General features: G+C 43.5%; 1 protein-coding gene across 11 annotated transcripts in view; it reads right to left on the bottom strand.

Moving 5' to 3' along the window:
• Positions 1-14,977, bottom strand: part of TENM4 (teneurin transmembrane protein 4) — a 4,497,462-nt gene that overhangs the window by 1,603,182 nt on the left and 2,879,303 nt on the right. For 8 of the 11 annotated variants that reach the window (XM_044071314.1, XM_044071321.1, XM_044071313.1 and 5 more), the window contains one exon: positions 7,750-7,848. The exons of the other annotated variants lie outside the window; for them this stretch is intronic. In XM_044071314.1, the coding sequence (XP_043927249.1) occupies positions 7,750-7,848 (99 nt within the window). The remainder of the gene's footprint in view (positions 1-7,749; positions 7,849-14,977) is intronic. 11 annotated transcript variants of the gene reach the window in all.

Raw genomic sequence — 14,977 nt, forward strand, 5'->3', positions numbered from 1 at the left:
AGACTTCAGGTTTGAAACTCGAAAAACGAAAATTTCAGAAAGCAGCTCCCATGCGGCAAGAAAAGCTGATGTAATGGCGTCGGCTGCATGTTTTATACCCCTGACGTCATGGAAGAGGTGACAGCATCCGATGCAGAAATCCCAAGACTTTGGTATTCAGGCCGACTGAGGGCTACCTGCAGGCAGATAACCCAAGTGTGATGACTGCAAAGTATAGTTGTGTACACTTACCATAAATGAAATTGTTTGAGTGTATTCACTGTTGCAGTAATTACATTTGGATTATCTGCTTGCAGGTAGCCCTCAGTTGGCCTGATTAACAAAGTCTTGGGTCCTGCATCGGTTGCTCTCCCTTCTTCCATGACGTCAGGTCGTCAGGAGTATAAAACTTGCAGCCGATGCCATTACATCAGTTTTTCTTGCCCCAGATGTCAGGTGCCCCGGAAGCAATTAAATATAAAAGTACAATGATATACCTCTAACAAAAAAGCAAATACACCAAAAAGCTTTTAAGCATAGTACAGGAAAGTAGAGGTATAACCAAAAGACGTTAGGGAGCTGGAGGAAGGGTAACCAGGACTGCAACAGTGAATACACTCGAACATCTACATTTATGGTAAGTGTACACAACTGTACTATGTTCTTCATGTTTCACTGTTGCAGTCATTACATTTGGGTAGATTCCCAAAGTTATGGTTGTGAGGCAGAATTTAAATAGCATTAGAACCAGCTATAAGGCCATGCAAGACTGCAGTGGCAAAGCCAGCTCTGGATTTAGAGAAAATTGGAAAATGACACTGCTTGGTGAAAGTATGTACAGAACTCCAGGTAGCAGCTTCTAGGATGTCGCTGGGAGGGATGCCTCTGACAAAGGCTGTAGAGGTAGATGCAGCCCTGGTGGAGTGAGGTCTGATCCCCTGGGGGATAGGTTTTCCATGGTACTTATAGCAGAAATGAATGCAATGGCCTATCCATTTAGAAGTGGTTTGCTTTGAAATAGCCTTCCCCTCTGCCCCTGCAGCAAATGCCACCAGCAGTTGTTAAGATTTCCTTGGAGGTTTAGTTCTGTCCAAGTAGAATCTAAGTTGTCTGTGCACATCTAAGGAATGCAGCATCCATTTCCCTTTGTTCTGCAGATTGGAAAAGAAGGTTGGCAAATGAATGGACTAATTAAGAGCCACAGTGGATACCACCTTGGGCATGAAGGATGGATAGGTTCTGAGGGACACCCTGTCAGCATGAAAGATGATGAAAGGCTCCACTGCAATAAGGGACTGTAATTCAGATACCCTTCCAGCTGAAGTGACTGCTAAAAGGAAATCTGTTTTCCAAGAAAGAAATTTTAAGTCCGCAGTAGCAGCTGGCTCAAAAGGAGGTAGAGTGATTTTCTCCAAAACAAAGTTAAGGTCCCAGGCAGGGGTTGGAGCTCTCCTAGGTGGTCTCAAATTTTTGGCCCCTCTGAGGAACTGCTTGAGCAGTGGATGAGAGAAGAGGGGAGGTTCTGTGTTACAATGAGCTGAAATGGCTGAGGCATGAATTTTAATGGAGGAAAAAGACAGGCCCTTGTGAAGCATCTCAGTTAAGTATTGTAAAATCTGAGGTAAATTGGGTGTTGCTATGCTCATCCCTGAGATTGGTTCCAGGCACAGAATCTTTTCCATTTTACAGCATAAGATTTTCTAGTACTAGGCCTCCTTGCCTCTAAAATGATATCCATCACAGGTTTACTGAGAGATGGTAAAGGAGAGATTAGGTAATTAGCCAGGCTGCATGGTTCAGTGTTAGAAGCTGAGGGTGCAGAATTTGGTTCTTCTGCTGGGACAACAGGGAAGGAGTCTGAGGCAGGTGCCAAGGGGGTAATCGTGACACACTGTGCAGAAGGGGGTACCAGAGTTGGCGTGGCCAGTCTGGAGCAATCAAAATCTTCCTTGGTTTGTCCTGTTTGATTTTTAGTAGTACTTTGGAGAGCAGAGGCAGAGGGGGGGAAGGCATAGACTGATAGGTTTTTCCAGCTGAAGGACAGAGCATCCACTTTCCAGGTTTGTTTGTGGGGAGTCCTTGTGCAAAATTTGCCCAATTGGTAGTTCTGGGGTGAGGCAAATAAGTCTATATCTGGTCTCCCCCATTTGCTTGTCAACATGTTGAAAATCCTTGGTTCCAGTTTCCACTCATGTGGGTCCATGAGGTTTCTGCTTAGTCCGTCTGCCAGTGTATTTAATTTTCCTGGCAGGAATTGAGCTTGTAGGTGCACTTGGTAGCTCAAGACTGTGTTCCACAATGCCACGGCTAGTCTGCAGAGGGGGTAAGAATGTGTACCCCCCCGCTTGTTTATGTACCACATAACAGTGGTGTTGCCCAACTTTACCATCAGTTGTCCTGGAAGAATGTGGACCTTGAAGGCTATCAGAGCATTCTGTACAGCTAACATTTCTTTTTGATTGATATGCAGGTGCATTTGACTTGGGTTCCATTTGCCGTGAATGCACTTCCCTGCCAGGTGAGCACCCCATGCATAGTTTGATCATTGCTTCTGGATCATGGGAATGTTGACACCATAGGCTTTTTAGATACCACTGTAATTTCCTCATATGCAGTCTTGCATATGGAATTAGAAGAATGCAGGAGGACATGAACCCCAAGACTTTCAGTATTTGTCTTGCAGCTAGCGGGGTTTTTGTGGCCACTTGTTTGAAGTACGTTGTCAAATGAATTTGTTTCTCTGGCATGAGGTAAGCCATCTAGGAAGTTGTATTCAAGCTTGCTCCCAGGAATATAATTTGTTGACAGGGTACCAGGTGAGATTTCTTTTCGTTTATGGTGTACCCCAGACAGGTTAGAACCCTTTGTATAAAGGCCAGATGATTCAAAAGTATGTCCTGGCTTTCTGCCTGAATTAGACAATCGTCCAGGTATGGGTATATTTGAATGTTTATTTGCCTGCAAAATGCAATAACTGGAGCTAGGAACTTTGTGAATACCCTGGGTGCAATAGATAAGCCAAAGGGCAGTGCAGAGAATTGATAGTGTGTGTAGCCTGCTTTGAAGTGAAGGTATCGTCTTCAAGATTCCCTGATTGGGATGTGCAGGTATGCGTCTTTTAAATCTAGTGTTGCCAACCAGGTGTCTTTGCCTAGCATAGGAAGCAACTGGTGAAGAGTCAGCATCTTGAATTTTGGAATCTCCAAAAAGGTGTTTAGAGTAGACAGGTCCAGGACAGGACGCCATGAATTGACTTTTCTGGGTACCAGGAAAAGTCTTGAGTAGAAACCTTGTCCCTTTTCCTCTTCTGGTACCAACTGAATAGCCCCCATGCTTAACAGAGAAAGTACTTGGTTTTGGGCCTCTGCCCACTGATTTGGGGGTGGGTTCAGCCACCTGTTTGGTGTTGGCAACGTGTGTAAGTGAAATCTGTATCCCTGGGACACTATATTTAAAAAACATTTGTCCTGGGTAATGAGCTCCCAGTTCTTTGCATGAAGAGCAATCTTTCCCCCCAAAGGGGCAGTCAGTTGATAAGTGCTTGGAAATTTTAAAAGAAAGTCATTGTGACAGTTTACCATAGGGGGGAGTCTTATTACTCCCAGATTTGGAAGTGGAGGCCCCCCACTGCTTAGTCCTCTGTGTCCCCTGGGGCTGAAACTTGGGGTTTCTGCTGTGTCTGGGTTTGGCTTGAGAAGACCTGGAAGGGGCTGGAAAGGACCAATTTTTAGAGGGCCAGTGCCTACTAAATCTAGGAGGCTGAACTTGTAAGAAATCTTTAACAGTTTGCATAGATTTAGCTTTACCATCCATCTTTTTAAGAACTTCCTCAGCCTTGTTGCCAAACAAGTGGTCCTGATTTAAGGGAGCATCCAACAATTTAGCTTTAACATGATGAGGTAAAGATTGCTCCTTAAGCCAAGCATGCCTTCTGAGCACAGACCCAGTAACAGCAGCCCTGCAAGAGGCCTCTAAAGAATCAAAACCACATTGCAAAGTGTGTTTTCCAACCTGTTCAGCAGAATGCAGTAAATCCTGTAATTCTTTATTCTCCACACAATCAGGAATAAATATAATTTTCTGTTTAAGCAATCCAATAACATCTTGCTGATACTTTAACATATGAAACTGGCAGTTTAAAGCCCTAATGGCCAAGGTTGCAGAAGTGTAAACCTTCTTATCCCATCTATCCAGTGCCCTGGAATCTCTATCAGAAGGGGTAGGATTTTTAGCAGTAGAAGCGTTAATGCCCTTGGGCCACTGAGAAATAGTCTCTGGATCCGCAATAGAATTTTTAAAAAGGAACTTGTGTGACTCAGGGACTCTGTAGTATCTGTCAGGTTTTCTGTGAGCAGGAGGCAAGGAATCAGGGGTCAAACTAGATTCCGAAAAGCATTATCAACAATGTGTAGTACAGGAGGAATAGCTAAAGGCCTATGCTGAGGCAGGAGTAAGAAATTCCTGAGCCTCTTTTTTGAATCAGAAACTTCCTGGCTTTCCCAGTGGAAATGCTCCCTTACAGTATGTAAGGTTTCACCAAAAGAAAAATCGTCTGGAGGGGAAGCAGAGGGAATAGAGTCCTCTGCATCAGAATCCTCATTAAGTAGATAAGGGCAAATCCAGATCATCAGAAGAATCAGAAAAAACAGAATCCTGGTCAGAAGATTCATAAACAACTTCAGTCCTAGGCATCTTAGAAGGGGGGGGGGTTGGCTACCCCTGATTAGAGTTATTAGATCTTCAGCCATTCTTATCATTTGTTTTTTAAGCATAGAGGTCTGAGCATGTGGCCTGGGTGCAGGGTTGCCAGATTTCCGACTGGCTGGGTAGGGACAAAGTGAGGACCAAAAAAAAAAAAATGCTTAAAAACATAAGGCTACTTCTGTTTAATATGGAACATCTTGCAGTTCCGCATTAAACACAAGTAGCTCTGTGTTTACCAATTTTTGATTGGCCCGTATTCTGGTATATGAGCCAATCAAAAAACTCGAAAAACGGAGCTATGTTTAATGTGGAACTGCCTGATGTTCCGCATTAAACACCAGCAGCTCCGTATTTAGCGATTTATGATTGGCCCGTATGCCGGTATACGGGCCAATCAAAAAGAAAAAGCAGAGGGCTGTTTCGCCGGGATTTAAACCGGCAGTGCGGGACTTGGGATCGGGCTGCTGATCCCGGGACAATCCCACTCAAATAGGGAAGTCTGGCAACCCTGCCTGGGCATCAGTTTTTTAGGCATAATTCGAGATTTAGGCCTAAGTGAAGTAGGAAGCATCGGTTTAACATGCAAGTCCGTAGGCCTGAGTACACCCTCAGAAGCCGGTGCCTGCACAGCGGCTCTGGACCCAACCAAGGTAGAAACATTCGCGGGTTCCATAGTTGAAGCATCTCGCAGCATACCGGACTCCGAATGGGTCTCAGTAGAGGCCTGCGAATCAGAAGTAGTGGGTATCAGGGGCTGCGAAAGTGCCTCGGTGAACTAACGACTGGCTTAGAAGAAGCATCGTCAGCAGTTTTGGACCTCGGCAGACTGTCTCTGTCTTTTTCTTTGCATTTTTTCGGAATCCCGGTAGTCGGATGGCTAACCGATGACATTTCTGGGATAATTAAACTGAGAACCAAAATATTTAGAGGCGAAAATATACTGACGACAGATAGTGTGCTGATTGAATAAAGCACAAAACTGACAGCAAGGTACGTTGTGGTCAGGGCCTAGGCAAGGAATACAGTACGAATGAAAATCTTTATGAGGTATTTGCTTTCCACAAGTAATGCAATTATTAACTTTTACTGACATCGGTAAGGAGCAAGAAAAAGTTTCCCCAATGGGGTACTTAACTTTAGTTGAAGACTTCGGTTCTGAAACCCGAAATTTCAGGAGTCGGCCGACCGGCACTTGCGAATTGCTTCTGCTTCAGGCACCACATGGCAAGAAAGAGTAATGTAAAGGCATCGGCTGCATGTTTTATACCCCTGATGACCTGACGTCATGGAAGAAGGGACAGCAACTGATGCAGGACCCAAGACTTTGTTAATCAGGCCAACTGAGGGTTACCTGCAAGCAGACAACTCAAATGTAATGACTGCAACAGTGAAACATGAAGAACATCAGTGAAACATGAAGAACATGTGGCCTCTATGCCTGGTGTCCCTACAGTGATATGCAACACACAGGAGGATGTGCCAGACGTCGCCTCTATGCCTGGTGTACCTACAGTGTTATGCAACACACAGGAGGATGTGCCAGAAGTGGCCTCTATACCTGGTGTACCTCCAGTGGTATGCAACACACAGGAGGACGTGCCAGAAGTGGCTTCTATGCCTGGTGTACTTATGGTGGCATGCAACACACAGGAGGATGTGCCAGAAGTGGCATCTTTGCCTGGTGTACCTACAGTGGTATGTGACACACAGGAGGACTTGCTAGAAGTGGCTTACGTGTCCACTTCCCAACAGTAAGGCAGATGTCAGCCGGCAGAACTAATGGAGGATTAAGGGTCTCTAAAACTAGCTCATCAGTTATGGTGTCTTCTGCCCTGTTAGGTATCAAGGGAGCAGTCATCTACTGCTTAATTACATCATTCTTTAGGGTCCTCTCACTATTCTAGCCCTTAGTTATATCTTTCTTTAGGGCCCAGTCACCACTAATTAGTTCTTTGTGGTTATTGTACTTTCTATGACTCTTTTTGGGAGGCAAAGTGCCTCCTGTGCTAGAGATGGCTGCCCCTACTGAAGCTTGCATAAGGGTATCCAGATTTTTCTGTAGCATATGGTCATCGTGTGAGGATTCTCCTTTTCTAAGGGTCATCCCACTGAAACCCAAACTAAAGTGGCAAGCTTCTTGTTCAAAAAAGCCACTTAGAATGCAAATCTTTTACGTGAGATCTGGCATCTGCAACTGCAAAGACTTTTCAAGCCTACGTGAGACATGCCTAGGAGTTGGAAAAAATTACCTAGGAATCACTTGCCAGCAAAAGATACATGAATAAACTGTTAATAAAAAAGGTCTCCTCCAATGAACTACTTAGTTTTCAAATATTTCTGTACATTGCAGCTCTGAGGCTGAGATTGAATTGAGCAATCACGAACTTTCTTGATGAAATACGGCATACAACTATAACAAAAAAGAAGTGAAGACAGTACGGGCCAATTGCCCCATTTATCTGGTATGTAAACATGCATCTCTCTGTCAGGGAGGAGCCACAGGCTCTAAGAGATTTACAGCACTCTGGGAGTAAGGCTGTCTGGGCAGATATCCACCTGCTAACTGCCACATGTAATGTTACAGCAGTGATCAATAAAAATAACACCCTTATATATGCCAGTAATTATAATCAGAAATTGTTATTATAGTCCTGCAATGGCTAAAGTCTTCATATGGTAAGTTTCAGACATACTGCTTAAAGGTAACAGTTTTTTCCAAGGCAGCAATATGAAAAAGTACAGATTTCAAACCTTTAAAACTAAAAGTGTACAAAAACAGCATACTGTGCAAGATACCAGAGCCAATTTTAAAATGAAATTCTTCTTACATTACTATAAAGTGCAAAAAACACAGCTTAGCTATGACATGACTTGTCATATTAATGAGAAAACTCAATAACATGGTGAGGAAAATTACTAAACTGGAACGTGACTCAGACCACCAGGATGAGTGGTTAGAAGTTGTCCAGAGCACCTAAACCTAAGTCACTTTAGGATGACATCTTTATTTCCTGGAAAAAAATGAAGTGTTTGAATGTATAATGACAGCTGTAGATAGTCACGTACCCATCACTGTAGGCACCATCATGGCGGGTCGTGGTGAGAATGTCCATCTCTATGAAGTTGTCCTGCAATGTCTCTAGGAATGTCTGCTTTGATAAGTTTCTACATATAGATGAAAACATGAATGCGGTCAGTGAAACATGCATGGACCAGCCCATGAAGTGAGAGTCAAAAATAACTGATTGTTTTATATATATATATGAAACATATATATATATATATATTATATATATATATGTACACACACATTGACATGAATTCTCATGACATATACTCATGCATTTACATTAACATTATCAATGCAATTTTAAGATGAACTGAGAGCTTTTCAATGAAATGCACTTGCTTTTAAAAGAGAAAGAACCACATTCATCATATTTCACTACTAGTTTCATATTTTATTTTAGTAAAAAGTACAGTTGTGTACACTTACCATAAATGTAGATGTTCGAATGTATTCACTGTTGCAGTCATTACATTTGGGTAATCCTGCTGGTAGGTTGCCCTCAGTCGGCCTGAATTCCAAAGTCTTGGGTCCTGCGTCAGTTGCTGTCGCCTCTTCCCTGATGTCAGGTCGTCAGGGGTATAAAAGATGCAGCTGACGCCATTTTCTTCAGTTTTTCTTGCCCCAGATGTCAGGTGCCCTCTAATGGGTAGCCAGAATTTATAAATATATGTATATATAAAACACACATGCACCAATATTAACTTTACCTTCATCTACAAGCAAATACACCACATAGGTTGTATAGATCAGAGAAGGAAAGAAAAGTTCCAGCAGAAATAAGGGGGATGGTGGGAGGGTAACCTGGACTGCAAAAGTGAATACACTCGAACATCTACATTTATGGTAAGTGTACATAACTGTACTATATTCTTCGTGTTTCACTGTTGCAGTCATTACATTTGGGTAGAGTCCCAAAGCTATGGTTGGGAGGCTGGAGCTAAACAGCATTAGGAGTGGTTATGAGGCCCTACAGGACTGCAGTAGCAAAGCCTGCCCTGGATTTAGAGTAAAGTGGCAGATGATAATGCTTTGTAAAGGTGTGCACTGAACTCCAAGTAGCAGCCTCTAAAATGTCTTTAGTTGGTACTCCCCTGAGAAAGGCTGCTGAAGTGGCTGCAGCTCTGGTTGAATGTGGCCTAATGCCCTTAGGCACTGGCTTGCCATGTTGTGAATAGCAGAAATTAATGCAGTGGCCTATCCACTTTGAAATAGTCTACTTGGAGATGGCCTTTCCTTGAGATCCTGCAGCATATGCCACTAGTAATTGCTATGTCTTCCTGAAAACTTTAGTTTTGTCCAAATAGAATCTAAGCTGTCTGTGTACATCCAAAGAATGCAGAATTCTCTCCCCCTTGTTCTGTGGATTTGGATAAAAAGTTGGCAAATTAATAGTTTGGTTAAGGGCCACACTGGTCACCACCTTAGGCATAAATGTTGGGTTTGTCCTCAGAGAGACCCTGTGTGGATAAAAAATGATAAAAGGTTCCATAGCCATGAGTGCCTGTAGCTCTGACACTCGTCTTGCAGAAGTTATTGCTAGGAGCAGAGTGGTAGCAGCTGGCTCAAATCGAGGTAAGGTGAGTTTTTCCAAGACATAATTGAGGTCCCATGCAGGTATTGGCAATCTCCTTGGAGGCCTTAAATTTTTGGCTCCTCTGAGGTACTGCCTTAATAAAGGATGAGAAAATATTGGTGGCTCTGTATTGTAATGAGCCAAAATGGCAGAGGCATGAATTTTAATTGATGAAAAAGATAGGCCTTTGTCCAGCATCTCAGTTAAGTATTGCAAAATCTGAGGAATATTTAGTACAGCTGTATCAGTTCCTTGTGCCTGGTTCCAAGCACAAAATCTCTTCCATTTTCCAGCATAACATTTCCTGGTACTAGGCCTTCTGGCTTCCAAAATGACATCCATCACAGCTTTACTGAGAGGTGTGCTTTGTATGGCTACATTATCCGCCATGCTGCCAGGTTTAGAGTCCTGAGTTGGCTGTTCAGGATCTGATTGTTTTGTTGGGACAGTAGATGAGGTATTTGAGGTAAGGTCCAGGCTGGGCATTGAGACAAGTTCCTTAAGATTGGATACCAGTACTGGCGGGGCCAGTCTGGGGCAATCAGTATCATTTTTGGTTTCTCCTGTTTGACCTTTAGGAGTACCTTGGGGAGGAGAGGCAGTGGAGGAAAGGCATATACTGACAGGTTTTTCCAGTTGAAAGATAGGGCCTCCACTTTTCATGCTTTTCTGTGATAAGTCCTTGTGCAGAATCTTTTTAGTTGGTAGTTGTGAGGGGAGGCAAATATTTCTATGTCTAGGCATCCCTATTTCCTTGTTATCATGCTGAAGGCTTGTGGATCCAGCTGCCACTTGTGGGGATCCATGAGGTTTCTGCTTAGTTCATCTGCCGGAGTACTTTCTTGGCAGGAATTGCGCCTGTAGATGAACTTGGTAAGTCAATGCTGTGTCCCACAAAGCCATGGCTAGTCTGCAAAGGGGGTAAGAATGTGTGCCCCCTTGCTTGTTTATGTACCACATGACCATGGTGTTGTCAGTCTTTATCAGTAGTTGTCCCAGATGAAGTAGGTCCTTGAAGGCTGTCAGGGCATTTTGAACAGCTAGCATCTCTTTTTGATTGATATGTAGATGCATTTGGTTTGTGGATCAGGTGCCCTGAATGCATCTTCTTGCCATGTGGGCCCCCCAGGCATAATCTGATGCATCTGTTGTTAGGTTCTGCCTGACTGGGGGTAATGTGAATGGCTGTCCCTTGTTTTGGTGACAAGCCTTCGCCCACCATCGAAACTCCTGTTGCAGGCAGGAAATTAGAGTAATCATTGTTTCCAGGCTGTGGCAATGTTGCGTCCAGACACTTTTTAGGTACCATTGAAGTTTCCTCATAAGCAGTCTTGCATATGGAATTAGTAGGATGCAGGATGCCATGAAGCCAAATGCCTGCAGAATTCTTCTTGCAGATAACTGGGCCTTTGTTGCCAATGTTTTGAAATAGGTAGTCAGTTGCCTTTGTTTGTCTGACGTGAGATAAGCCATCTGGGCAGTTGTATTTAAGCTTGCACCCAGTAATATTATCTCTTGTGGTACTTGTGGAATAGCCCCCATATCCGTGAGGGATGAGACTTGTTTTTGTGCCTCTGCCCATTGATTTTTTGGCAGATCTGGCCAACCATTTGCCTTTGGCAGGGTATGGAAGTGAAACTTGTAGCCTTGTGACACTATGTTTAGAACCCACTTGTCCTGGGTTATAATGTGCCAATTTTGTGACAATAGTGCTTTTCTTCCCCCTAAGGGTGCTGCCAGGAGATAAGTGCTTGGTGCAGGCAGGGAGAAGTCATTGGGACGGTTTCCTGTATGGTTGTGATTTGTCTTCTCCACTTTTGGAGGTAGAAGCACCCCATTACTTTGACCTGTATGACCCTTGCACCTGGGATCTGCCTCTAGGGCATCTGAATCTGCCCCTTTGAGGTCTGTCTGACACTGGAAAGGACCAATTCTTTGTAGGCCAGTGTCTACTAAACCTAGGTGGCTGCACTTGTAAAAAAAATCTTTGACAGTTTGCATAGATTTAGCTTTGTCCTCCATTTTCTTTAACACCTCTTCTGCCTTAACACCAAAGTATCATGCTGTAAAGGTGCATCTAATAATTTAACTTTGACATGATCAGGCAGACTTTGTTCCTTTAACCAAGCATGCCTCCTAATTACAGAACCCGTAACTGCTGCCCTGCAGGAGGCCTCCAGAGAATCAAAACCACATTGCAAAGTATGCTTTCCAACTTGTTCAGCTGCATACAATAAATCCTGCATCTCCTTGTTTTCTGCACTTTCAGAGTTTAACAACATTTTTTGTTTACGCAATGTCATGACATGTTGCTGATATTTGAGCATATGAAACTGACAGTTTAAGGCCCTTATAGCCAAGGTAGCAGTTGTGTAAACCTTTTTTCCCCATCTATCCAGTGCCCTAGAATCTCTGTCAGGGGGTAGGGTTTTTCGCAGCGGAAGCCTTAACCCCTTTGGGACCCTGTGAAATAGTCTCTGGGTCTGCTGTAGGGTTTTTGAAAAGGAATTTATGAGAGTCAGGCACCCAGTAATATCTATCAAGCTTAACAGGAACTGGAGGTAAGGAGTCAGGGGTCAGACTAGACTCTGAAAAGACATCATCTACAATGTCTAACACAGGAGGAATGGCTAGAGCCCTGTGCTGAGGTAGTAAAAGGAAGTCCCTGAGCCTCTTTTTAGATTCTGAAAAATCTTGGCTCTCCCAGTGGAAATGCTCCCTCGTGGTATGCAAGGTTTCCCCAAAAGAATAGTCCTCAGGAGGAGAAGCTGAAGGAATAGATTCTTCAGCATCAGAATCCTCATAGGGGGGGAAGTGAATATTCCTGATCAGAAGAGGAATCAGAAGAAATAGAAACCTGATCTGAGCCTAGGCCTCTTATCAGGAAGGGGATGGGAACCCCTGATCAAGGTAATCAAGTCTTCGGCCATTTTGAGCATCTGTTCTTTGGGCATGGAGGCCTGTCCATGTGGCTCTTGAGTTTGTTTCTTTGTCTGTGAAGGTGCTTTAGTCTTTGCCTTTGAAGCTGAAGTCGGTTTAACGTATAAATGTTTAGGTCTGAATACACCCTCAGAAACCGGTGCCTGCTCAGTGGCTCCAGACCCATCTGAGGGAATAGTGTCCGAGGCTCCAATACCTTGAGTTTCCAGTGGCAAAGCTGACTCCCCATGGGAGTCAGTAGTGGCCTGCGACTCTAAAGTAGCGGGTGTCAGGGGCTGTGAAAGCGCCTCACTGAGAACCGGAGAACTGGCGACTGGCTTAGGAGAAGCTTCATCGTCGGTTTTGGGCCTCGGTTGCCTATCCTTTTCTTTTTCTTTGCGTTTTTTGTGAACACCGGTAGTCGGATGGCTATCTGATGACATTTTATAATTAAATCTGCACCCAAAATAGTTTAATGCAAAATCATACCGATGCTTAATAGTGCTTTGGTTAAATCTAGCACAAAACCGACAGCTTGAAACGTCGTGGTCAGGGCCTAGGCAAGGAATACAGGAAGAATGAAAATCCTTATGAGGTATTTGCTTTCCACAAGAAATACAATTATTAACTTTATCTGACATCGGTCTGGAGCAAGAAAAAAGTTTCCCCAATGGGGTACTTAGCTTTAATAAAGACTTCGGATCTGAAACTCGAACACGAAAATCTCAGGAGTCGGCCGACCGGCACTTGCGAACTGCTTCTGCTTCGGGCACCTCGCGGCAAGAAAGACTGAAGAAAATGGCGTCGACTGCATCTTTTATACCCCTGATGACCTGATGTCAGGGAAGAGGCGACAGCAACCGACGCAGGACCCAAGACTTTGGAATTCAGGCCAACTGAGGGCAACCTGCCAGCAGGATTACCCAAATGTAATGACTGCATCAGTGAAACACGAAGAACATCAATAAGCTTCTTGTTAATTATTGTTTATAACATACATTTTGTGTGACAAATGTACAAGTACAGCAATTTCATGGCATCCACTGCATATACATAAAAACCTATCAGGTGGCTTAAAAATATGTCAACATCAGAGGCTAGCTACAATGCTGAAATCAATAAAGAGACAAGGAGAACATGACTGGTGTCTAGAGAAATTTGAGCATTTACAAAGACAGGGCAGTCATTAGAAAAATCCAGTGTCACACTGGTTCTGCCACATATAATCATGTCAGCTACTTATTTTTTATTATAGTTTATTTACTTACAACTGTTATATGGGGTAGGTCATTGATACCAATCGGCCATTTTCAGGCCACTGAGCTAATACTAACACAGTAACATTAAAAAGTGAATACAGTCAAGGACATTCCAACAGATTTATACTTGAAATACACTGCAGTGCTCAATAATGTAAAGCAAAACAGCATAGGACATGGTTTTGTCAGTGTCCTTGTCATATTTGGGGTAATATTTGGTAAAAACAGACAAAATCCCTCTTCCCCCCCAGCCTAAGGGGGTGCATAATCCCACTTTGTGGAGGGTTTCTTCTTTTACACAACAGAGGAGACTCCATACACTGAAATCTGATCTGTGTATGGCTTTTGGCTTTTCATCAAATGCAGGAACCCCTGAGTCGAGGAGATACATTCCTGGGGAACAGCCTTGGGGTGAGCATGGACTCACCACTTGCCAAAAGGACAGAGGTGGGAGCTGAATGCAGATGTCCTATGTTTAAACTTTTGTGGCCTACTGAGTGGGGCTGCTTTCTTGCAAGTCTAGGACTGGGAACAGGACTCTTGGACTTTCGTGTCTTAAATCTTGGACATTCTTGCTAACTAAGACAATGGGTTGAGACTGCCCTCCCTTACTGAAACAACAAAAAGCACTTCTGTCACAACTACCCAAGGCAGGACATCTGATCCAATTTCCTGACATGATTCCTTAGCTAGGTGTGACATATCTAGATGTACACATATAAATGTTTCAGAAGGAGCTTCAGCAGATTTCTTAGATGCCTGACACATGAGCTGTGAAATCACCTCAATGAGGCCCACATCCCTGGGGCAAGAAGAGATGTCAGTCACAGTTGTCAAATCATATGAGTCCCCTGACCGCTTTCTCCTTAGTTTTTTTAGCAAATCATTTCTTGGGGGATGAAGTGGAAGACACCAAGGTAGTATGAGTGACGGCATTGCATCCCCTCTATTCCAAACAGTTTTGCAGGGATGCTCTATTCTCTTAAGTGTTTTTGTAGTAATTGTCTGGCATATGTTAAGCTCTCAATACAGTGCTCTATGCATAAACAGAAGATGCAAAGGCTATGCCATTCTTTATGTCCGATTTGTAAACCACAAGAGCACGATCCTTCTTTCTTGGGTTGGACATTCCCCAGTGATAAACAGATGTGCAACCCTATTTAAGCACACAATTCCAAAGAAAATTTCCCCATTGGGGTACTTGTCTAAGTAAGATCTGGAACATGGACTATGGATGCACAAATACGATACATATTTGTGAATTATGGGAAAAAATGATCTAAACTGGTGCACAGAGATGTCAGCTTTATACTGGTAGTGTTCTGATATTCCTAAGGGGCAGACATCTGCCCAAACTGGGAAAGAAGGGTGTTGAACCTTGGAAGTCATGATTTACAATGGGCCTTCATATGTTTAAAATTGCATTAGTAAGGACTACTGCAGCAGTGAGTTAAGAAAGCAAAATGAAGTTTG

Source organism: Protopterus annectens, chromosome 5.part0 (genome assembly GCF_019279795.1).
Source record: "Protopterus annectens isolate FY-2018-M chromosome 5.part0, PAN1.0, whole genome shotgun sequence".
In the NCBI taxonomy this organism is placed as follows: Eukaryota; Metazoa; Chordata; order Ceratodontiformes; family Protopteridae; genus Protopterus; species Protopterus annectens.